Raw genomic sequence first — 24,504 nt, forward strand, 5'->3', positions numbered from 1 at the left:
CAAATGAAATGTGCAAAGAGAAATCCAGACCCAGGCACAAAACAGAGAGCCTTTTGCTGCCCACCTCCTTACATTGAAACAAACACAAAATTCACTTCTGTTAACTTCACGGTATTTTGCAAGGGAAGTAATAATACCGCTGCGGGGGATATCAGGCCAACTTCTCAGCCTTTGAGCAGGTATGCTTCTGTTTTCACAGAGCTGGCCCAACTTATCCTTCTTAGAGATTTGGGTTTGTGCCTAACACTCGGTCTGCAGCAAACTAAATCCAAGCCCAAACCGAAGAGGATAGTCACAATTCCTAACAGACCTCAGGGTAACTTCTAGAAGACATTTCAGGGTGGAAATGAGGCTGCAGACAGGTGTCGCTGATACAAACTCGCCCATGAGATTTTTATTTTTTTTTAACAGGTATTTTTCTCCCCTCTGACACCCACTCATATCTCAGATCTGTTTTTAATTCCATCTTGCATGCCTGGGGCCGAGCAGAGCTGCTGTGACACAAGAGCACAGAGGTGCCCCAGAGCTGTCGGGAGCGCTGCGCGCTTGTGCTGTACCGGGGACCCAGCTGCACGACTCCCCGCTGCGGCTCCACTGCTTGGTGCGAGCGGCCGCAGCGGCGGGACGCTGCGCGGGTTGCCGTACGGCGGTGTGCCTGCCCGCCTGCGTGCGCATGTGGCCGGTGGGTGGCCTGCTCAACGTTTTGGTGGATGTTTCATTCCCACCCCTTTTACTACGACCCTGGTCAGGCCACTTTTATGCGAGTGACAGCTTCATGAAGCACAAAACATGGAGCAATACATGGCATGAAATTGGCAACAAAGCCGAGCAAAAGAAGGAACAATTCTCTGGCAGGATGTGATCACAATATGGCTGATTGGATCTGGAAGCAGATGCCAGCAGTGGGTATTGTCCTGGTGACTGAAAAGACATGACCCCCGCGGTACAGAAGACAACGAGGCCCTCCTTATGAACCACAGGGGGAGGGGAGAGGAGGTGAAACCAATGAATAAATCAGGCAATGGAATCAGGGGTGAAAAGAAAATGCTAAAGAGGACTTTTATGGGGAGCAGGGCAGCTCAATGCACTATAGCCCTACCTCCCCAGCTAGCTGAACACTTTCTCAGACAATGGCTTTTTAACAGATGGGAGCCCTGCTGAAAGGGGCCAAGTTTTGTGTGGTTGAGAATCCCTGTTTGTTTAGTCTGCTGCTCGGGCAGGTGTCTGCAGAAAGGCAGTCCAGCAGGTTAAGTGTCTCAGTGGCCATTTAATACAGCAAGCCAGCGTATCGAGGAGAGCTGGTTTCACTGGCAAGAGATGGACCTCGCTAGACTGGTGCGTGAAGCCCCGGGGACAGAGAGGAAAAAAAAAAAAGACCTCTTTTTCCTTTTCTTTTAAGGACAGATTTTCTTGTGTTGAGGCAATCGGGCCCCAGCAATAAACCCTGATGGTAAGGCTGCTTCATTTCACAGACACCAACAGGGCATGAAACAGCACAGTTTGCCAGGTCACAACTCTGTGCTCCTACAGGCGCTCAGTCTCTCTCTCCTCTCCAACAACACATTTGAAAATCCAGCTGCTCATGCTGCAGTTTCCTGAATGGGCTTCCTTATCTATTTCTGAATTTACCAGAGGTCCTTGAAATTTGTCTCACATAGCTCCAGACCTCAGCAATGGGGAATTCTCCTCTGCCACAGAGATGCTGCTGTTCCAGTCAATTACAGATGACACCTCGCTGAAAGAGCTGGGGGTCTCACCAGCAGGGTTGATTTTTGCTGGGGAGGTGCGTGGTGTGTGCATGGTGCCAAGAGAGGCCACACCGCACGAGGCAGCCCGCAGCAGCAGGCGCGGCTTTGTCCTGCACGCTGAGAGGTGGAACTTACGGCACAACACGGAGCTGTGCCTGCCCCAGGCAGCAAGACAGCTCTCCTGGCCCCCTGGCAGCCTCTGGTGACGCCAGCCCCCGAGACTACCATGGAGGAAACTGCCCCCTTTGTGGAACCCCCATGTGTTCACTCAATGGCAGTCACAATGAGGCAATTTGCTTGCGTGATCCTACCCATAATGGCCAGGTTATAACAAGATGGCCTGTTCCAGGGACATGAAGCAAGGGGAGTACGAAAGGGGAGAAAAATGCAGGCAGCATCACTCCTTTCACTCACATCGCTCATAAGACATTGCTCCCTTTCTAGCAGGGCAGCTCTCTGGAGGATAAACGGGTGTCCCTAGTTTTAGGGGTTGGATATAGCATCATGGAAGCATTGCTAACCCAGTGCCCTTCCATCCCAGGACCCCCTCTCCTACACCTCCAGGTCTGTTTTGAAAATGGTGGTGAAAGCTTCTTTCCTATACAGACTGCTTTGCAGCACGGCTACAGAGCCCACCCACAAGAGATGTACCAGAACATTTCAAAGCAATACTCACTGTGTGGGGAGCTTCGCCTCCTCCTTTCTACTTTCTTTTCAAAAAAAATCCAAACCTTTCTCTGTCTGGATTGGCTTAAACACTACAAAATACTAACCTCCGCAGACAGCTACATATGCAATTCAATCTTCGTTACCTATTTTCTGGCATCAAAAACTGGGGTCTTCAACTAGCAGCCTAGGCACAAAGGTCTTTCTAGTTAATTTCCAACCTGTAAAGCCCCTTATTTGAATATTTTTGATACAAAGTTAAACATTTTTCTTCAAAGCACCTAAGGACAATGCTAATGCTTTTTCTGAATTTTCCTCTTCCCATTTAGTTATCTTTGTACTATTCATTTTTAGAGGCTTAGAGTGGAGTTTATACGGCATTAGTATTCATAGGCACATGCTAATTTACTCTCATGTTTGGATATGTAAGTGGTTTTCTTCAGATTGAAACAGAGGGGATTAGATCTAGATCACTTGCTCTGAAGAAAAGTTGTAACACGCCTCAACTTTCTTTTCTTTGCAACGCAGAATCAATTACTAAAACTAAACTTTGTATTCCTCCTGCCAAAAGAAAAATAAAATTAATCTGCCGCAGTCTTGCAAAAAGAAAAACTGATGTATCCCAGCTGGAGGGAGTCATGTAGCCCACAACCTCTCCCTCTGCCTTCCTCCTCACTCTGCACGGAGCGGTGCCACCGCCAGCGGTCCCTTCCTCCGCCCCGGGTACCCACTCTGACCCCAGAGACCAGGGCAAAAGAGAGCCTTTGCCCAGCACAGGGCAGGGATGTGCCTGCCCCAGGCAGCCCAGGCGGCCACAGCCAGGGGAGCAGAGGGTGCCGGAGGCTGGCACATCCCTTGCCTGGCTTTAGCAGGCACAGAAATGTGCTTAAACCTACACACACAGCTGAGAGACGCTCGTGCAAAAGCACTTTCTGAGTGTTCAAAAGCGTATTCACCATATGGTTGGAAAGCAGCCGTACTGTGGCTCTGACCCTGTTTTCACTTTATAACTCAGATTTTAAATGTTATTATTCTTAAGTGTATTAACATCTCAAAGTCAGCTTGAATTCCCACTGCTTTTTCCTGTATTTTCGTTTTGGAAGCAGACCTAGCTCCCCGAAATCCAGTTACAGGGTGAATTAGATTTGGAATACGTAACGCTGTGACACAGTAATGAAGTCAGACAGGGTACGAGCAGCCCCCGGCTGCGCTCTCAGGCCACGGAGACTATGAGCCCACCCCTCGGCAAACTCTGCACGCCTTCCGGCCCGGCCCGTCGCACCACGACAGCCCGCAGGCACGTCCCCACGGCATTAATCTGGTGTTTCTTTTTGATGCCCAGTACTGCTGCCAGCTCTGCTTCGCCGCAGCGGGAAGTGAGCGAAGCGTGCAGCCTGGCACTGCAGTGCTACACGGGCAAGGCGCTCAGCCCCCAGGTGCATCTTGAGCGCTGCCAAGGATGTGCCCTCCTGCCACCGGGAAAGGCATGGGGAGGAAAAGGCTTCCCTGCAGGCACCCTTTTATCCAGGGCAGTGCGGGCAACGGAGCACCAGTAGCAAAATGTCATTACTTTAAAAATGTAAACAGAAACTACTCACTTGCTTAGGGAATGTATCAAAGACATTCAGTAGTGTTCATTACCTGATGACGTACCTCGGGTCTAGTATGATTTTTAATGGCTATTTTATATTTTTCCCTAACTATGCCACTAACGAGCATTGACAGGAGCCAGACAAGTACACAGAAAGGACCTGGCTGTACCAATTTTGCACAAAGTCAACCAAAGAAACTAACAGCTTCACTGAACGTGTGGGACAACCACGTCCTGAGCACCGAGGCCTGGCGCAGTCCGACATTGTGGCCGCATCACAACCAGGGCACTAGGCGGAGGAAGGATATGGGCAAGCAGCTGTCCAGCCAAGCAAGCCACTACGGCTTTCCCCCAGCACCCTTCTGGTCCTCACTGGCCAGCAGTGTCCCAAGAGACGCCCCGGCATGGCTCAGGAGGGTGAGCATACCTGTCCCGGGATGGCTCGGAACCAGCCGGGCGCAGGCACCTCCCTGCCCTGCCAGCTGAGCGCATTCACGAGCCAAGCCGCAGTCTGTCCCTCGGCACTGGCCTCTGTGCCTGTGAATGCTCCAGGGCATGTTTAATTGTGTCCTCTTGTATAATTCCGAGATTCACCCTCCCTTGGGAGGTGAAATTACAGCTGTTGCTTAGCGTCAAACTTTAAAACATTGCCCTGCTAGAACTTAAATGTTCCACAGCAGCTTGCTGTACAATCTACTGTGTAATCCACACAGAAGGGGATACAAAGTCTGTCGTTCCTGAGAGGGCAATGACAACCACCCACTCTTATGGTTTTCATCAGTTTGAAATATCTCTACTTGCTTTTTCCAGGTACTGAAATAGTTCTGATTCAGCCCTGTATACATCTGAAGTACTTTCCTGTTGACTTTGGCTGTAGAAATTACTGCACAGCGATACTATCATAAGCATTGCATTTTAAGAGTCCAGAAAGCAAAGAGTAAGTAAGCACCTACCTGCGGTGCTTTTAATTGAGTCTCTGCACCAGGCACAGGCAGCAGCCCTGTTGGAGGCAGGGTGGCAACACAGCTCTCTATGGCACCACTTCCCTGCTCTACCTACAAGAGCACTGTAATGCCTTCTGCAGTCCTGTGCCTGGCCAATCTCTGTTTTTACTTTGTGTTTACCCTGGAGTCCTAATGAAATCTGATTTGTTATGGACTGTGTAAAATGTACTTTTCACTAGATTTGCTTAGGTTGGTGCTTCACACAGTATCTGGGCATCCGACACAGAAAAGCTGCCTTGGGGCAGACAAGAGCAGGTGAGTGCAGACAGGAACCTGGCCACAACGATGGACCTGCTCCTTCCCAGATTTCTCTCCAACAGCTTCGTTTTCCTGCAGCCAACAAAGCCCACTCACAGGAAAAAACTGGCTGACACAGCCACTCTTGTTTAGCTAAAAAAGGTCCTGGCTGGCCTAAAATAAAGCATACAGAAGGTCACACTGCGTAAAAGAAGAAAAAAACAAGTGCCATTTAGCGATAGTGCCATTGGAACCTGCAGTTCTGCCAGCTCTCAACACTTCACTCTGAACCTCACAAAATACTCCCATTTTCTTAAAGCTCTGCTCCTGCAGAGGCTAGATTGCTTGAATGCTTCTGGCTTTCAGTGGAAGAATAAAGCGAAGCATTGCAATCCTTTGTACAGCACAGGGATGCCCAAGATCACCCCAGCACAGTTAGTGCTTCAGAACCAAAAAGCTGGGGAGTCCCCCCTCTACACATCCCCATTTGGGATTTCTGAAAAGCTTGCCATTTGCACAGCAGCTTCACACCACCTGGATCTCCATTCATGCAGGGCTCAAGCTGCACGTGTTACATACAGGCTAAAGCAGGGCTGACCTGTCTTGCGCCTCTGCCTGGGACTCAGGTGGGCATCTCCACCCATGAAACCTCTCAGGGGCAGGGACCCATGGGCTCAGCACGCGCCTGGGGCTGACCTGCCCGGCTCTGGATGTTCTCCTCAGACACCTGGGGTGCGATGTGCCCGGGGGAGAAATGTTTGCTGAGGGCTGCTGAAAGCATGGAACAGACTGAACATGTTGGCCGTTTGTAAACTGGCTTCCACAGGCAGAGCGCTTGACAGATTGGGGCTTCCGACGCTGCTTGTTTAGCAAGGAATGCTCTCTTAATTTCTTATTGTTGTGCATGAGATTTAGTGCAGATCCTTTAATTTAAATGTCAGAATGTGAGCGGTAATTTATTTCCATAAAATGAAAAGCAATAAAGTCAAATATATTAAGCTCTGGCTGTGAGAGCTGAGATTCTACAATTTATAATTGTAAAAATAAAATAAAAAAAACAACACAAACGGCAAAAAACTACACCACAAAGGATGAGTTATTGTCGCTCACTTAAGCATTTGATTCAGAGCTGGTGAAAGCAGCCACAAGAGAAAAAGAATAAAAGAGAAAGAAAAGAAAAGAGGAAAAGCCAGAGCATGTGGGACACTGAGAGGTCCTCAGGGCAGCACCACCAGCTGACGTATCTGTGCCCCCCCGAGCACTCCGTTGCTACTCCCTGAGGCTTACTCTCACCTCTCATTTTCACACCCTGGGTCTGATTCTTGGTCACCCCCAGGTCCCTCCTCACGGCCCTGGCTTCTAGGAGCGAAGCCCTACAGGACACTTCGGTACAAAGCGATCCTTGCATAGGCGAGCACTGGTGAAGCACCCCTGCCACCCAGCAAACTGCAGGATTCAGACCTTTTCCGTAATTGCTTCTTACCTTTCCAACTGCCACCAGCAATGAAGACCCCAAAAGCTCCTAATTTTGACAGTGCTTTCAGACGGACACTTGCGATGACTCACCTCACGCAGATGAGAGACACAGGTGAAGAAGCGCTGTTGGGCCCAGGGCCCTGCAGCCACCGTCCCATGTGGGGAGCTGTGGTGCCCTCTGAACTCTGCATCACGCAGCCCTGGGCTGTTAGAAAACAGAGTGACTACATTTAAAATCATGACAAAGGGACACATGCAATTACCTTGATTTCCACTGAGCCTGTAAGAAACAATGGAAAGGAAAACAATGTCCTTGTGCAGAGGTGGCATTATGCTGGGACTTGAGGGGACCAACTTAAGACTCAGCTTGTGTGGAGATACGTTGGATGATGCCTGACAAATTATCTAGACTTTTCCTGCCTTGCCCTTGTGTGAAGAAGAACAATTTCTTTCCTATTAATCCATAAATGCTGCTGGACCAGAGGTCTGCTTCTGTGTAAAGCAGCAGGTTCAAAACAAGACGAGAGGGAAGTTCCTCCCCCGGCACGCTGAGTGCCTGCCGTGGGACATGGACGGCGCTATAAGCAGGTTCAACAGCACAGAAGTGTGGCAGGAAGATCCCCCCAGGCCCTTCAGTACGGTGACATCCCGTATGTGGTAGGTCTCTGACCAGCAGGTAGCTGGCTGTGGGGGGAATACCACCAGGCACAGCACCAGCACGTAAGGCAGTAAGACTGTCCTCTCAGTAGCAGTGGCCACCTACAGTACCAGCGCCTGAGACAGCAGACCTGGTCCACAGCGTACACCAGCAATGAAATAATTCTCCACCATGATGCGATAGAGGAATTCAAGTGATGATCACCTGAGACAAATCACAAGGACTACATGTATAAGCACAGCCACACCACAGAAACACGTTTCTGAAGGTAGCAGTGGTGCTTCAGCTGCCATCTGCGCCAGAATTCTGGGATTTGGAGCTTTAATCCCTGCTCTGTCAGTCTAAGTCATCCCTCATATGACCATCAAGTAACAGGGAATATCTAAATTATCCCGGCAAAACCTAGAATTTGGAGGAAGCATGTAGACATTGAAGAGCACATTTTAGTCCTGCTACTTGTCCCTTCAAATGCACTTCAAATCCTCACTACCAGCATTTAACTGACAGAGCAGAGCCAGAACTGAGGACAAAACTGCCATTAACACCATTCCAAAATTCTGCCACATACCGCAGCAGTTTGAGCGATTGCAGACTAACAGCAGCCACTGAAGCTGAACTAAAGCAACAAACATCTGGTGGCAGTGCACCTTCTGCTGAGCCTCCCCAGGTTCGTGGCTGAGCGTCAATGCCCTGTGATGTGGAGAGGCTGAGGAGCAATGTGACCTCTGAGCCTCTTCTGGGGAGCAAAACCCAGCCCCTCCTGGGTCCTCATGGCTGCTAGGTCTGGTTTGTGCTGGTGCACATTATTATTGTTTGGTCCCTGGACACAGCAGAGGCTGCAAAAGCTGCAGTGGCAGCAGTAAGGTCACCTGCTTGCAGGAAGGGCTTCCTCAGCAGAAACCAGCTGCTGCACTGCTGGAGACCAGCAGGGCACGATCTGCTGCAGCCATAGCATGCCCAGGGACTCACAAGGACCAGGAGGGCAGAGCGCTGCATGTTGGGACCTACGCAATTGCGCCGCTTTCTCCACCTCAGATAGGCTGTAGAGCCTTCACAGCGGCTCTTCCACCACCGCTTAATGCCATCGCTTGCTGGCTTCAGTGAAACTTGAGGACACAGTGATTAACAGTGTTCACTCCGGACCAGGGCGTACGCACACCCCTCCTTTTAGGTAACCTGTAATGTATTCATTGCCTTATTTTCATACATGCTGATTGAATAGCGATTTATTCCTCCAGTGCTAGGCTGGTCCCCCCATACTAAATGTGAAATCTTTATTCGCACCAACGTCTAAATCATTGTTTTCTGGCGGTGCAGATCATGTGGCAGAGATTATTAATAGCTCTGGTCTCTACACCACTTGACACGGCGCTCCAGCTGTCATTCTGCTCCCTGGCTCGTATGATTCTTGCACTGGTGAAGTGCCAGGCCCGGGCCGAGCCCATCAGTCACTGTCACCCAGCACCCAGTGATGAATAGCCTCGCGAGCGCTGTGGCGGGGCCCCGGCTCCTGTTCACACGCGCCTGACTTTTACCAGCTTCAGCCCGCCAGCTGAGGCCGGTCCCAGCTGAGGTGGGCTGCAGCGACCTGGAAAGACCACCCCCCCGCGCCCCGGATTAGTTAAAAATGAAACAAATCCTAATGCGATCATGTCACTAATTATGCATTTAATTCAGTTATAAGGAGCTAATGGCTCCCTCAGTGACAGCTTTCACTGCTAAAAGGCAATTCATTCCTGAAACTGAGAAATCTAATTACACAAAATGCTTCGTCCTAATCCTTTCAAAGAATAATCTTATTTGTAGACATTAACATCCCAGATGCTGCTGCTGTTTGTCCATTATGACAGTGTTTGTCCTGAATAATGTATAAATAGCTCTTTCTGGACAGTTGCATGTCACTAAATCAATACAATTTGCTGCCTTCTGTTACATTAAGTCAGCCTGGGCAAGCTGGAGAAAATTAACCTTTTGTTTCCCACTCAAAAGGGCCTTTGAAATTAGAAACAAGAAAGGGCTGGAGGGCCTATAGGAATCATGAGGTCTTTTTTTTTTTTTTTTGAAGCCTACAAAGTGTTCGGCAGAATTGCAGGCTGGTGATGGATATATCTTCAGGAATATTGGCGACACATTTCCAGGCAGCAGGAGAAGCACAAAAAGAAAAATTGTGTTCTCCTTTCTCATCTCCTCCTTAAACTTTTCAAGTTTCCTTTACCGAAGCAGCTTAATTACAGTAAATTCTCACCATAGCGTTTTGTTGTCAAGGGAACAGTGCTGCTGCTGAGATGGTCCTTGACAGTTGTAGCTCCCACCGTGAGTGACAGCAGAAGCATCCCCGCAGTGTTGCCCTCTACACAAAAAGCCCTTCCAGCAGATGGAAAACCCTAGAGAATAGAAAGTCTTTTTCTCATGTTGTGCGCAACTGAGAAGATGAGCTGAAGGCATGCAGCTTCACATAGAAATACCACCGAGTGTAGAACTTGGTTTCTCTTGTAGCCTGTTTATTGCATGCAGCAAGTAATAGCTGCCTTCACCTACTGGTGTGCAACAGCTCGCACTTAGTTTTAGGAGCAGGGTTCCAAACTTCTGTGTCATGACCTAGCAGTATCCCAAGAGACAATCAGTGGATTTCTCAAAAGCCACTCACCTTTAGGAAAGCCTCCAAGATACTTGTTTCTAAGCCATAAACCCTGGCCCTACTGAAACCTCTGCCTTTGCCAGGCATCAAGAGGGCAGCTGAGCAGTGCTCAGGGTGGAGAACAGGGCTCTGGTTGAACAGGAACTCACAGCTGTTACCAAACCCATACTTCAACTCACAGTAAGGATGAAGGGTATGTACTTAATGTTCCACCATAAAGTCATTAAGAAGTGAAGTTCCTGGAAAAAAAAAACAGCACTAAGGAATTATGCCCAAGCTCCTTGCCAAGTAGAAGTGACACCTCCGGCCCTTATTTTTTCCCTGGACTTCTGTGTGTCCATTCAGGGAGCCTCAGAGCAACGTCGCTAATGCACTGCCTTCTGAAACACCACTGAGGGAACTCAGCAGGTAGAAGGACTGGGGGAAATTACTAAGTAATCTGCTACCCAAAGAGTGCAGAGTGCCAAGCAGAAAATGCCAAGGCTCCCAGTTGTGATTTCACATTATGTTTGGGTTCCGACTTAGTAGGAAAGCTTTCAAAGGGCCATCTTCAGGGCACGGAACAGATGAAAAAGGGAAACCAGAACAGAGCTTCACCAGCACAGATGCACGTACCCGTTCCTCAGACACAGGCTTGCACAGAAGTGCAAAACCACACCCTTGCCAGCATGCAGCTCTAACAGACGCTAATGGCATAGGAAGAAATCAAAAGCTTGCTCTTGGAAACAAAAATCAAATAACAGTCTATTTACCCAGAGAACTAACAGTACAATAAAGCATCCACGTCTGCCATCCTGTGAAAGGATAAATGAGGGAGCTCCTCAAGGCTGTACACGCACTGCACAGCATTAGAAAGATTCCCTTGCATGGTGACAGCTGCCATTCTGATTCCCTTCCAGACAGATAAACCACATCTGATGGCAGTACCCATACCATTTTACTGTGATTTCAGAAGGGTCCTCTCCCCATTTCCTTGTTTCACAGATTATTTTCTTCTCTTCCAAGCCCACCTGAGTTGCTTCATTTTACATTCAAACACTTCTCAGGGCAAGTTTCTGCTATGAGGGCTGCAATTCAGCTCCCCAGGATTTTTTGACATCTGCGGCTTCCCTGGCCAACTGATGGCAGCTGTTTGCTTAACCAAGTTTACCTTTGCTTCCTCATCCTACCAGCAGCACATCTGAAGTGTTACTGACACAGCTCCTTTTGCTGGCTTTCCACAGCTTTCCATGCGGTTGGATTTGCAGGGTCTCAGGCCAAATCTCCTTGTGAGAGCAGGGAGTCACCTGCAAAATCGCAGTTTTTTTCTTGAAGTCCTAACTATTGCCTTCTTCCAGACAAGAAAGGTGCCAAACACCCATCCTTCCTCCCAATCTAGGAGACTGCTATTTAAAATACCCTGGCCGCATGCCCCACCTGGGCTCGCATTAGAGGCAGAAGCGAAACACTACAGCTCTCCCATGGCTGCTGTTCCATGAACTGATGGCCTCAGCCAAAGCAGGATGACTCCACAATCTCCATACGAACACATATCTTTACTCTCTTCAAGTCAGATTCACAAGGCACTTACCAATTATAATGGTTTTGGTTGCCAAGCTGATTTAAGAATTTCTAGCTTTCTCTTATCCTAACTGCTTGGTCTGGCTCTGGCACCGGACTGAAGAAGGGGCCGGGAATGGAGCACGGTGATGTTTTTAAAACTGACTGCACCACCACAGAAAATATGAACCCCCTTCTTCAGACTCCCTGCTGTTACTGCTCTGTGGCTAGGAGGAGGAGGTAGATATGTAGTTATGTCAGGTCAGCACTTTCCACATGTACTAAATGTATTTAAAATATTCACTGTATCCATTTGAATATTTTTAGGGGGATTAATTGTTCAAATCTAAAAAGTTTATGCCACTCTAATGGACTACTAATGGAAGAAGCTTTTAAAAACATCTCTGCATTGTTCTGAGACCAGACTGTGACCTAGCCACCAGGTATAATATGTACCAATATCTATCTTACCCTGTGAAATTTAGATTGCAAATCTGTTATGATAGAGTCTGTGTCTTTATGTATTGTGCACTGCTGAGCAAGCTCACAGAGCTCAATAAATAATAAGTGGTAGGAACTTGACCTTGAATATTAAACGTGATCTGAACCATTCTTCACCTAGATTTTCGGGTTCCTTTTTCCCCAGAAGCTGTATCGTGGGGACTGAAGGGCAGCTGTGACAGAAAAGAGAAGGGAACATTGCCTTGTTGTGGGGCTGGCTCTGATTTTGAGTCATGGCTGCTTTCCTTACTGATGAAGACAGGGGGACGGCACTGCCCACCTTCCCCACAGGGTTCCTGGCTACACGTGCGGACGGCAGAAGCCTTATGGAGGAGCTTACCTGGGGCAGGAAACGCAGCTTCCCACAGGATGGCTTTCAGATCCCTACGCCAAACCCAATCCGACAGATTCTGGCAAGAAAACGTAATAAAGCTGTTTGGCAGCGTAAAGCCTGCGTCTCACCAGCTGCAAAAAGAAAAGGCCATGATTTTGTCACGTATTTCAAATAATCTTGGGAAGACCATTGCCTTGATCATCCCCCAAATAATTCCTGTACTGGTTAAAGGAAGACAAGGATAAAACACCCAAGCACCATCTACTGACCACAGTGGTTTGAGTGGGTGCCTGGAACCTTGTTTAGTTAACAGGATATCATCAGGTTACTAACTTATTGCTGTAAGTGAAGAGACCATGTAGAAAGGGCTTTCTTACAGCTCTCACGATAAATAACAGTTCCCTCCTGCTTAGTCAGTAACTATTGCTTACCAGTGGGTTTAGTTTTCATTTAATTAAACAAATCAGACATAGCGTCTGGTTACCTGTAAGAAAAGGCCACAGAAACTGGCACATGCAGAGTCAGGAGTGTGAGGAAAGCAGTTTTTGATATATTTTTCTTTCCAAAGGAGTCATGGTTCTTCAGAAAGGCCTTTTCACCCCTCATGGCATACACTGCCGCTGATCTTTGCTGTGGAAAATTGCTGGAGAGAATAAAATACACATGCAAGAGACAAGGGCTGGGGAGCAGAGCGTGATGCAGACGATCTCTACTCCAGTGGAGATGAGAACAGTATAGTATTTTGGTTTGGGGCTTCCCCGTGCAGGGGCTGCCTTCTGCTGCTGAAATACTAAGGACTGCCTTGGCAAAGCTACGAGCTACAACACTGCCTGAAGAGCTGGCCCAGATGAGAAGAGAACCACTTCTGCTACAGGAGTAGGGGAATTAAGAGATCCAGAGCAGAGAGGAAGGCATGGATGTGTGAGTATTACATGGACAAATCTGTCTCCTGATTAAACAGTGCATCACAACCGCATCGATGGGCACAATAAGGGAATCCCTTCGAATCACCAAGTCTTTGGAGCTTCCAGGTGCACTTAGAGAGACCACACAGCCAAGGCAAAGAGCTGAGCCTGTCCTGTGAAAAAGGAAAAGCACAGACTTTTATCATACCAGGGGCACACACGCGCCCAGGGATAGCCTCAGGAAAAAAGCAGGGGGAAGGAAAGACAGGGAACAGCAAGTTCCTGCCTCAGGCTTGCTGTTCTCTCATTTCCAAAGTGAGAGAGGGTGTACTCCGGGTTGTATCTAGTGCTATCATCACGCATATGAACCGAAAAATGAGCATTACAAAGCATATCCCAACTAAGTCCTCTCTTCACACTCTAGAATAGCTTCCAGAAGGAAAATCTATCCCAATGTGATTAAGGAGGGAAATTATTAATGCATTTATCCCCCCCCAAAATACTGCTGGAGAAATTGGCTGGACACTGGCTACAGCACCATACTTTCCAACTGTACTTTCATGTTTTCTAGGTTTCTTCACTATTAGACCATTTTAACAGTCAGTGAGAAATAAGAAGGAAACGATCATGAGCATGACGTGCCTTATGAAGACGGAATGAACATCAGCAGTTTCAGAACTATCAAAAAGCTATAGATGCATATAGTAATTACCTTAAAATGTAAAATAAGTGTGATGTTACTGCTTATCCAATGATCAGTGCAGCAACATTGTCATTCCAGCTGAAAACAGGAAGGTGATCCACGTGCAGCACCAAAAGGCTTTGTCCCTTGGGAACGGCACATCAGGCATACCGCTTGCACTGCGCACCCAAAATATTGAGGTCCCTTAGAGGTCATTGGAACAGCATCCAAAGAGTCAGATGCACAGGAAGAGCGGCGTCTGGCAGGCCACCGCTAGCTCTGCTCTGCCACACGGCTCACTGGCAAGCTGGTGTCCGCCTGAGCAGCCTGTGTGGTCAGGCAGAAAACACAGCTGCGCAGCAGGGCTTAGGCACCCCTCCATCACTGTCACTAAGTGAAATGGAGGGCCCTTACATCATTTCATTTACTATTTCAATGATTACATAGATCATTGCCTTCTCATTGTTTCAGTGATAGATTTAATTAACTTCCAATTAATCATGGCGGGTGATATTTAATGCTCAGACCTGCACCAAGCGCAGTGTCACAGACCAAAGAATATATTTTGAAGGCTTCAGTAATCAAGAGGTCATGGAAGATAGATGTTCCTCACCAAAAGAGAGGGAGAGAGAAGATAAATTTGTGTGTCCACTCTGCTCTGGCTAACTGTTTTAAGATAATTGTTTCACATCCAAATTATAAATTTCCAAAAGGCCCATCCATGCACAAAGCTAAATAAAAAAAAAAGCTAGATAAAAGGGAAGAAGAGGGGCAGGTTATAGGATCATCTCATAGACACTCCATAGGGCTGTAATTCTCACCTGCAGGCAGCAGCAGCGTTTGCAGCTGCAGTGGTTAAGGCCCTAACAAAAGGGTGGAATGAAAATCTCTGTAAAGATACTTCTGTTTGGATAGAATGACTTAAACAAACCAACTCAAATCAAAAACAAAAAGGGGAGCTTTGTTACACAAAGAGGGATTACAAAGCGCAAACCCCAAATCTCATCTGCCGCCTTTCTGGGGGCCAGGTGTCAATGTCAGGCCATATGCCAGTGGCCTTTCAGGAGGGGCTGAAAAGGCCTCCGTTAGAAATAAGAAGCCCCATTATTTTAACTAGAAACATTTCATTAATGGCACTCTCCTGACGTATCCTGACGAACATACTTGAGGTGCCTGTATCACTTCCGAGAAAATCAGACAGCAGGCATTACAGATCTTCGGGGCATTAAAAGCAATTTGCTTCTTTTTACTCTTTTGGCAGCATTCAGGTCAGGCTTGTGCCTAAGAGGGTGCCCAAAGGCACTACTGCTTTCCACCTCTGTGCTGTGCTGCCCGTCTCAGTGCCGCTCCTTCCGCTCAGAAGGGGTCATGAAAGGGGGAATGCTTTCAGACCCTCCTAACAAGCAGAGTACCTAAGCCCATTCTGTGTAGGGCAATGGCGTCTGCATTATGTAGAGTGAAAGCCGAATCAGTGAGAAAGAAAGGAGCAAGTCTGTGCTTGCTGAGAAATCTTCCTGGAAGGCTTTCTCCCATGCGGGCAGTCCTGGCCAACCTGACACTGCGACAGTAAATTCAGCTGTGTGCATGTGTGTGTATGTGTGAGTGGGATGGAGGCAGAGCAGGAAACCTTCTAACAAATGCAGAGTATGATTCTTCCCTTTCCTTTCCTATGGCTAATCTCTGAGTGGAAAGTAATTATCTTTCCCATGACTTTAAATCTCTCTCTCTGGTATATTCTTGCCTGTCCAACATGACTTTACAACTCCTGTATCTGGCACACAGCTGGCATGCCTCACGGTGGATTCCTCTAGAGAGCGATTTAAAGTTGCTTTCCATCAGTGTAAAACTAATGAGCAAGAAACATCTTGACACATGGTAACTGTAAGCAACACACTTGGTCAGCTGCACACGAGCAAGACACCCTCACTTAAGGCTTTCCAACTGTTCTCGTACAAGCACTCACAAGGCTCAAAGCCCAGGATGCTTATTTATTGTGATCTTCGCTCACCCAGGTGTCTCTTTTCAGATAGACACTCCACGCTTCTAATACAGCTTCCCATCTGGAAGTGCTGCTTCTCTCTCCCGCTGTTTCTAGAGATGCGCTCTGGAATTGATCAGTTTTATATCACAGGATATGCCCACTGCTTTCAATTAAAATAAATAAATAAACAAATAATCAACCTGAAGCTTTTTTTGTAGCGCTGAGCGCCACGCTACCTCAGGACCCTGTCACAACAGAATGAATATGGTCTGTTACTTTCCTCCGTGATGCCAGACTTACCTCAGCTGAACTAAAAGCATTGTGAAATCATTTCAGATTTACAAAGCCACACATGAGAAGAGAGTATGACCCCATCTAATTTATCTTCACTTCTCCCCTGTGAAACAGAGAAGCCTGAACATAAATGACACCTTGGGCCAGCCTTTTCTAACACAAATACCTACAGCTAGGCTCCAAGCAGATTCAGGCCTCTAAAGGTAAGCATCTTCATTCACTTCACCTTGATCTAAATAACTCTTGAGGGACAGGAGTTTCAGGGATTTGGCTCACTTGAGCGCTAGCTTTTTTATTTAGTACCTGGATGGGATTCTGTGGTCACTTTCAAAACCATGAACACAGCTGAGGTGATGCTCACTCAGCATCTAACAGCTGAGCATTTACAGCTCCGTGCTTCAGAAGCCACGTTTTTCATAGCCTAAATTTGAAACATGTCAGCCATAACATATCCTTAGCACGAACTCATCTGTGGAGAATGCCTTCTCCTCCCACGTGTGAGAGACCGCTTAGTAAGCACTCGGGGAGCACTAAGACTCTCTAAGCCCCTGGTGCTGTCTTACTTGAACATACGTAAGGCGAGGCTTGCATGATCCCAACCAGATGCAGCTGTGGGAAGCAAAACAAACAAAACCGAAGAAAGCCTTTACTCACAACACATGGAAGGACAGACTGAAGACACAGTTTTGTGCCTGGAAGTCTGTGTGCTTTTTCCAAAACATAACAGTCTTCCAGGAAAGAGGTTCCCAAGCCTGGAAGACTAAACACTCCAAGCCGGCCAACATTACCAAACTAACACCAAATTCACAGGCATTTTCCTTTAAGTACTGTCACTTATAAGTCCTTGGTCTACTGCGTACTCTCTGCCTTCTCAGTGCCTCCTAAGCTGTAATTACCAACAAATGCTTTCTCCTCTGCTCTTTGTGACAAAAGCACTTCGAAAACCCACCTATTTGTAAAAAAAAAAGACAATAAAGAAACCTGCAAGCTCTGTGGGCACCACAACTATTCCTCTCTGCACTGGGGCCGAGAAGGCAACACAAATGGGGTGCTGTAATGTGCACCAAAGCAAAACTAAATGGTACAACCAAAGGGAAGCGTCAGCACAGAGAGCAGCCAGAAGGGAGGTTTGTGCCCCAGAACGCCTTCTGCTGCCCCACTGCGGAGGCAGGCCTCAGCGATCTGACCAGCAGAGAGCCAGGGAAGATGCTACTAGCAACAGGGAAGAGGTTTCCATAGGACTTCTACTCTTGACAAAAATTAACTGGATTTGCCCCAGCTCTGCTGAAAACACTGGATTATGAAGCCTGAGCAGCCTTCCCCTAACACCCCTCTCACAGATGACAGTACTTGGCGATTGCCTTCGTTATACCAATGTGTGAGGGGCTCTGTAGCTAGAGGGCTTTTCTTCTTCCTGCTGCCCAAAGCCTAGCTCCCATTCCCAAATCCAGCTCCCCACCTCCCGGACAGGCACAGACCTCCAGCCGGAGGGGCACTCTCTGTGCTCCCCTCACACCACGGGAACACTCCGGCTCCACCTCCCGCGAGGGCTGCAGAGCGCAGTGACGCACATTGAGCTTCTCCCCATCACATCTCAGTGCACTTGCAACTGTAGCACTCACTACAAGGCTGCTGAAGAAAAACAAAGATCAGTCCCTTGCATATTCTAGCCTTTCTGCCCCATTACATGAGCACAGTACGAGCACTTCTTCAAAAGGAGCTCTGTCGGCACTGAGCAGACATGCAACATGGGGAGAGAGCGAGGACATGCACACGAGTGCATGCGTGGGCACGTACACGTGCTGAACGCACCACCCACAAGCGTGGCCCTGTCGCTACGTGACTGACAACAGGAGTGAGGTCTTGCAATGAGCCTGGTGTAGGAGTATCCTTCCCTTGTATCTTCATTATTCAGCAATCCCAGGCCACTTGGCCGCACTTGGGAATGCAGCGTGCCGGGGCCCTGGCACCTGCCCCTGCCCCGAGCGGCCCCCACCTAAGCAAACTCAGGCAGGGGAAGCGATGGGAGAGAGGCCCTACAGCAACGTGGCACTGCAAGATCCAGCCAGCTTGTCACCTGGCAAGCCCGTGGCCAGGCTGAACGTGATACCTAGGACATCCTGTGTGAATCCAGTGTCCTGGCCACAATCCCTCTGAAACACTGCAGAATGAAAAGGAATTTCAGTCAGGACCCCAGAGTATCTTCTGCAAAGACACATCAAGATACTCTGAAAATGAATCAGCTACAAACCTATTTTCTAGAAAACGATGTCACTGCTTGCTGAAGGACATTACTTGTAGTTTGGATAAAAATAGCAGTACAGTGCAATTCCCCAGAGGCTGTATCCACAGTACCTTGCCACTCCCTTTCCAAACAGCACAGAAAGGAAGATCCGGATGGGTATGAATGCTGAGATGAGTTCCCGTTTATTTACCAGGGGCAGACTGAGACTGCTGACTTATCCCAAGTCAATTAGGCAGCCTGCTGCCAGGGTCTTTCCGAGTCCCGTTCCAGAGTCTTCAGTTCCAGACCCTCCTGCTTCTCCTTTCCTTCCAGTGACAAGAACATGGAACAATCATGCAGGATTAACTTTGGATTTATTTTCAAGAGGCAGTACTGGATTTGGATTTGTCTCAGCTTTCAGTGAAGGCATACACAAGGATCTGAATGTAATGTAGTTCAGGAATACCACAGTGGGATCAGTTTTTTACAGGGAACTATCAAGACCTATGCTAAGCCTGAGTTAAATTGTGTTTCTTTGTCACTGCCTAGGATCCTCCTCTGATTCACTTTCATTTTCTCTGGCCAAGAGACCTGCACAGTGTGTAGAGATAAATCCAGGTCATGCTCTCTGAAGGCGGATCGATAACTCCATCAAAAGCAGAGAAGATGCGCGTTTAACAGGTCTGTGGTCACTGATGGAGTTCGCAGATCAAGCCGGTGTGCTCTCTTCCCCCCTAAGCTTGTGTAAGACGACGTTTAGAAAAAAACTGCTGTCTGAATTTGTCGCCTGATGATAGTTCAGAGTCACGCAGGTGGCCCTTCCGAAAAGTTAGGAACAGCAGGCGCAAAATCCTACTGCTTGCCGAAAGTCGTGCTGCTTCCTTAAAAATATCTGGTGCTGGACACTGCAAATGCTGGAAAAGATGAATTGCTGGTCTGATTTAAGGCAATTCTAGATCTTTCCAGCCGTCTACCTCTCCATTTACTTTCAGAGGTTATAAAACACCCAGGGATTGAGGAGGATGTTTATAGAGCTGAAGGCTCCTGGACATGCACACAGCGAGGAGACGCGACAGGAGTCCTGGGCAGCTGGATCCTGCTAACCTCAAGAGTTTAGGTTTAAATCTCTTTCTCTGCAGCTACTGGAATTCGCCTGTTCTTTGGGTCAATGACGTAAAGGCTCAGAAAAGCTGTCAGGAAGAGAAGAAAGAGACAAGAAAAAAGGATTTGATGAAAAGACTAAACAATGCACATCTCCAGTGCTGGAACACTATTTTGGAGACATCCTTAGGCTGCCTAATTGCCTTCAACAAGGTGACTGCCAGCCTCACTCCCTTTCTCAGCTCCTCCGAGGTGTCCCTCGTGTCCCTGCCCACGGGAGCCATGCAAAGCTGCTCCGTCACACTGGCCCCCAGGAATTTGGTCACTCTAAGACAGATCTCCACTGTGCATGTGGGAGCACTGCGAAACCCACCATTCAGACATGCCCACAACACTGTCAGGTGCTGGCGTTTATCCCTTCTTTTTCTCAGACGGCCAAAACCCCAGCCTAAGATCGCACCTCTCGGTACAGCACGTTGCTGTGCTGCATCTCCTTAACTACTTCTTTCTAGTGTGGTGTCCAGCTCTCATCTGGCTTTCACAGCCCAAATCACAGCTTTTCAGGTGCATTGATAGGTGGGAAAGAACCTCGGGCCGTCCGCTGGTCTGGACCTCCCTTGTAGCTCCCAAAAAAGCACTTGGAGTGTTTATTTCTGTACCCATGAGCATGTTATCACAGGCTTCTATGCTTCCAAGACAGAGCTTCTCAACATCTGAATCACCAATCACCTTTAGTTTCCCAGTAGTCTTAACAAGGTGCTGTTTCACTTGACCGCACGCTTTAACTCTACTGACCTCTTACCTTGGTGCTCTTATTATAACAAAAAAGCAAATATAATTCTGTATAACTACATGGCCAACCCCCCTAACAAATAACAAACAAGTTAAGGGGGCATCTGTCGGCACAGTCTTGATGGATTTCAATCTTGCAACCTCTGCGTCTCTTCCTCTGACTGCATCAGCTTATTTGGCCTAATTAATCTGAGTTTTCCTTGCTCGACAGAAATCATCCCCATGAAAAAGATGGAACTTGCATATTCTGAGAAGGGTTTTTCTGTTTTGAAATATGAATGAGAACATGCTCCAGGCCATCTGGCACTGGCCTTAGTAAATTCCACAACGGATTTATTACAAATTAAAAAGGAATTTTGGAAGTCTATTTTTTTCAGACCGTTCTAGCATTTACATATAGCTTGAGACTGCAGAAGCGTGGTGATGTGTAGTCAATACTTGAACAAAGGTTCCCCCCAAAATCATTCTTCACTTGTAGTGATTAACCCTAAGGTCTGCGGTATTGGTCTTTGTGTATAGGAGCAGATATTGCGGCTTCTCAAAGACAGAGTTGTTCTTGCAATAAAACAAATGTCATGGATAATTAATGTCTGGGAAGCGTTTGCCATGTTCCAGTGGGGGACGGGTGTACCCATGGAAGAAGTCAGCACGGCCAATGTGCACAACTCACCAGGCAAACAGGTGAAGTACCAGCATGCTGCCCACTCGCTGCCACTGCCTTTGGCTGAGGTGCTACCAGGCAACGTGCCGCAGAAGACACGGGCCTCCTCTGCACTAGCCCAGGCAACTGCCAACCTAGAAGCAGCAAACCAAATGCATGCAATGCCTAAGCTCATGTGGTTGCTGTAAAGGCAGGAATGATTAAACTGAGCATTGCAAACATCAGTGCAATTGCACTGCTAACGAGACCTGAGCAAGAACCTCCATACGGTGCCACGCCAAACTGTTTGGGGAGTTCAACAGGGCACGTCACATCCCTTGTGTGATGCTCATAGGACATCAGTTTCCTACAGCTGTTTGGTGGAAATGTGCCCGTTCCACGCAGGTCAGTGATACTAATCTGCCGGAGCAGCAGCAGGCAGTGGGAGCTATCATCCAGCTCAGGAATGAGCGTGGGTTTGTTTCTCTGCTTGCCTGTTGTGAGACAGGAGCAGCATTTAGTCTTTTGAGCACAAAGGAGAGAAATAAAAATAGTGGGAGAGCAACCCTTCGGTACTCCGTTGCTGCAGGAGTAAGAGCTTTAAGCTGGCAATTTTAAAAGCACAGCTCTGTTAAATAAATAATCCAAGAAATTGGGAAAGCTGATTTTCTAGTCAAAGAACAAACTCATTTCTGAGTAGTTTCACTCACTTGGGAATAGTACATATTTAATAGGAAAGAAATACCTACCAAAGCCCAGAAGCAAGATTTACATTCAGCTGAATGAAAAAGGATACCAAAAAGAATTGCTACATTTTGGTGGAAATCTTTAGCTTCTAGCATTTGTGAATTTAGGAATACTTTCATTTAGAAGAGCTTTCACTGAAGCATGGCTATCCCTAAAAAAGAAAAAAGAAAAAGCAAACTTGCTGAAAAAATTAATTTCCAGTGGTTCAGTTCTATTCCCCCAGGTCTTTAAAAATCTCAGATTGAAATGGATGAATATGCAAGTGCCACTTATTGACGGCCTCCCACAAGCAGTGAAATCCTTTGAAATCATTGTGGAGGTAATTGTAAAAGAAGTTATATGCATAAAATTACTTCTCTGGTGCAATACGGATCATAAATCAGTTCACAATCAATCCATCTGCAACTATTTCAATCTAGAAGGTTTAAAAATATGTATCTGTACGTAAAAACCCAAAGTGGAACGATCAGTAACAAAGGACCATGTGATTGAAAAATGTATTTCTCTCTTAATGTGATGCTGCACGTAGAAGCTACAGAATATTTTCATATTCATTGGATTTAGCCTGGCAACTTGCTGGCAGATGGGTTTTGTATTACCTAATAACAGCGAAAATGCTGGGACAACCCTGGCCACGGCAGTTACTGCACCAGGTAAAAGAAAACCGTAAGGCAAGTGAGAGACACCAAGATTCCTTGGGTTTTGTGCTCTTCTCTTGCCACCGCTCCGTTAAGGGTGCCCAGACCCAGACTTCTGCCTGCCCTCTGACCGGCGTCAATGCCAATCGCCACCCCAAACACCAGACTCCAAGCACAGCCCAAGTCCAGTCCAGGCTTTGAGTACTTGGTTTTGCTAATAAGGGTTGGGATTACTTTTTTCCCCATCAAATGCTGCTTCTGTGTAAGGTCAGAGGTGAATGGTTTGACTATATGTGTAGCATAATTTTATTTTTCCCTTAAACCTCTCGAAAGTTAAGAAGTCACCTGCACAGAAACACAAGGGCTCTCAGTGCTGCCGTACCTGGTCATTCCCTCTAACACTTTAATTGGTTTTAATGAACTGGCTTACAGGTGGGGAAGCAGGCACCAGCTGCAAATCGATCAGACCACTGGTGATGAGGGGAAAGCTGTGTTTTTCCAGAGAACCTGGCAGGCTAAGTATCACTAACAGCATTTGTGTGAGGTTCAAGCCAATTTGCAGCTAATCTTGCAAAAATACAAATCTCTGAAAACAAGGTGCTCTTTTTAACTGATCCTACACTTCGAAACACAACGATTTTTAAAGGTTCACAAGAAAGAACGGCAGGGTGGGCTGAGATGACATAGAGAGCAGGACCTGTAAGGTCCACACCCAAATTTTATTTCCTCCTAAGGAAAACCTTACAGCAAGCCTGTAAATCAACTGCTTCATTTTGCAACTAGGAAAATATTATAAAATGTGAAATAAATGCATTCAGTGAACCTGGAGCTTTACAGAGGAAAAGACGCTGCAAAAGGATATTTCCCAAGGACAACATGAGCAGATTCTGACTGTGTTCACATACTTACAATAACAGTAGGTGAAATACATTATTAGTGACTGTTGATGTTGACTTTTACATTTTCCAAGGGTAAGGTTTACGACTAATGAGTCCCATAGTAGCTCCATGTTACCAGAAATAACACCATTATAATATCAAAGCAGTAACCAGGGCACAGAGCAGACTGCAATACAAAGCCGGAGCGGAACTGTGCTTACGCTGTGGGTTTTCTCCCCTCTGCTTTAAAGAAATGAGTTTTTAAATAAAAAAAAAAAGGATGGTAGCTTTTCACCTCAGAAGCGATTTGGAAAACTACCTCTGACCTTCCTGAAGTTTCTCACCTCATGTGCGGTGGGGGCAGACGTCGCTTCCCTTTGTCTTGGGGCCTGCTTTTGGCTTCTCAACCTACAGGATTTCAGCTTTTTACACAAGTCTGCTGGGAGGCGATGGCCTCTCGAAGCAGGCGTTAAGGAACCCTACCAGGTAGCCATGGGGTGGTGGGAACAGCCACTTGAGGCAAGCACCCAAAATACCTTCAGGAGCATCTCTACCCCAGAGAGATAAGGTTGAACACTGACATGATGTGCCCCCAACACAAACTGCTAGAAAGCAGGTACCCCTCTGTCAGAATCATTTTATCATTCTGATCCAGAGTTCTTCGCTATGTATTTTTTTCTAACCTGCAAATTATTCTTGAACATTTCCTTCTGCTGACTTTGAAGAACCAAGGCCACCCTGGGTCTTTCTCACCATTCATGCACATTTTTTTTTTTTCCCCCCTCCCTCTTTAGATTTCTTTCTGTTTGTAAAAAAAAAATGTCTTGACATTGAAAAAGTTTGTGTGGATAAAAAAAGAAAAGTAACTTGAATTCTTCTACGGTCATGTTTTAAAAGCTGAAGTGGTTTCGAATGTTATGTATGATATAGTCAAATCTGTTTAACAGAACTAGTTGAATGGAGAAGCCTTTTTCCATTCCACTACAATCAATGCTAAAAAGAGAGACAAAGGGGAAAAACCAAAGCCTGTTCAGCTGAAAGTTTTCATTGCCAAATTTTTCCACGTTCAACAGAAAAGGCTTATCTAGTTGTACTGTAAAAAATAAATATATCTCATTTAAAGTAATCAAAATGACATATTCCTGTGATAAATATAACTTTTAAAACACTGTCCATAAAAACTGAGTGTATAACATCACTGGCACTGTGATAAAACACTCACAGGAATGA

General features: G+C 47.0%; 1 protein-coding gene across 1 annotated transcript in view; it reads right to left on the reverse strand.

The window, feature by feature from the left end:
- Positions 1 to 24,504, reverse strand: part of LOC308193946 (uncharacterized protein) — a 257,562-nt gene that overhangs the window by 19,401 nt on the left and 213,657 nt on the right. The window contains exons 14-22 of the mRNA XM_080589144.1: positions 18,506 to 19,668; positions 15,988 to 18,415; positions 12,877 to 13,035; positions 12,399 to 12,468; positions 12,141 to 12,231; positions 11,169 to 11,304; positions 10,028 to 10,257; positions 9,626 to 9,764; positions 6,813 to 6,927 (exon numbers count right to left, since the gene is read on the reverse strand). Coding sequence (XP_080445270.1) covers positions 6,813 to 6,927; positions 9,626 to 9,764; positions 10,028 to 10,105 — 332 coding nt within the window. The 5' untranslated portion in view covers positions 10,106 to 10,257; positions 11,169 to 11,304; positions 12,141 to 12,231; ... (2 more) ...; positions 15,988 to 18,415; positions 18,506 to 19,668. The remainder of the gene's footprint in view (positions 1 to 6,812; positions 6,928 to 9,625; positions 9,765 to 10,027; positions 10,258 to 11,168; positions 11,305 to 12,140; positions 12,232 to 12,398; positions 12,469 to 12,876; positions 13,036 to 15,987; positions 18,416 to 18,505; positions 19,669 to 24,504) is intronic.

The sequence above is a fragment of the Anser brachyrhynchus genome, assembly GCF_964034855.1.
Source record: "Anser brachyrhynchus genome assembly, chromosome: 4".
NCBI lineage: Eukaryota > Metazoa > Chordata > Aves > Anseriformes > Anatidae > Anser > Anser brachyrhynchus.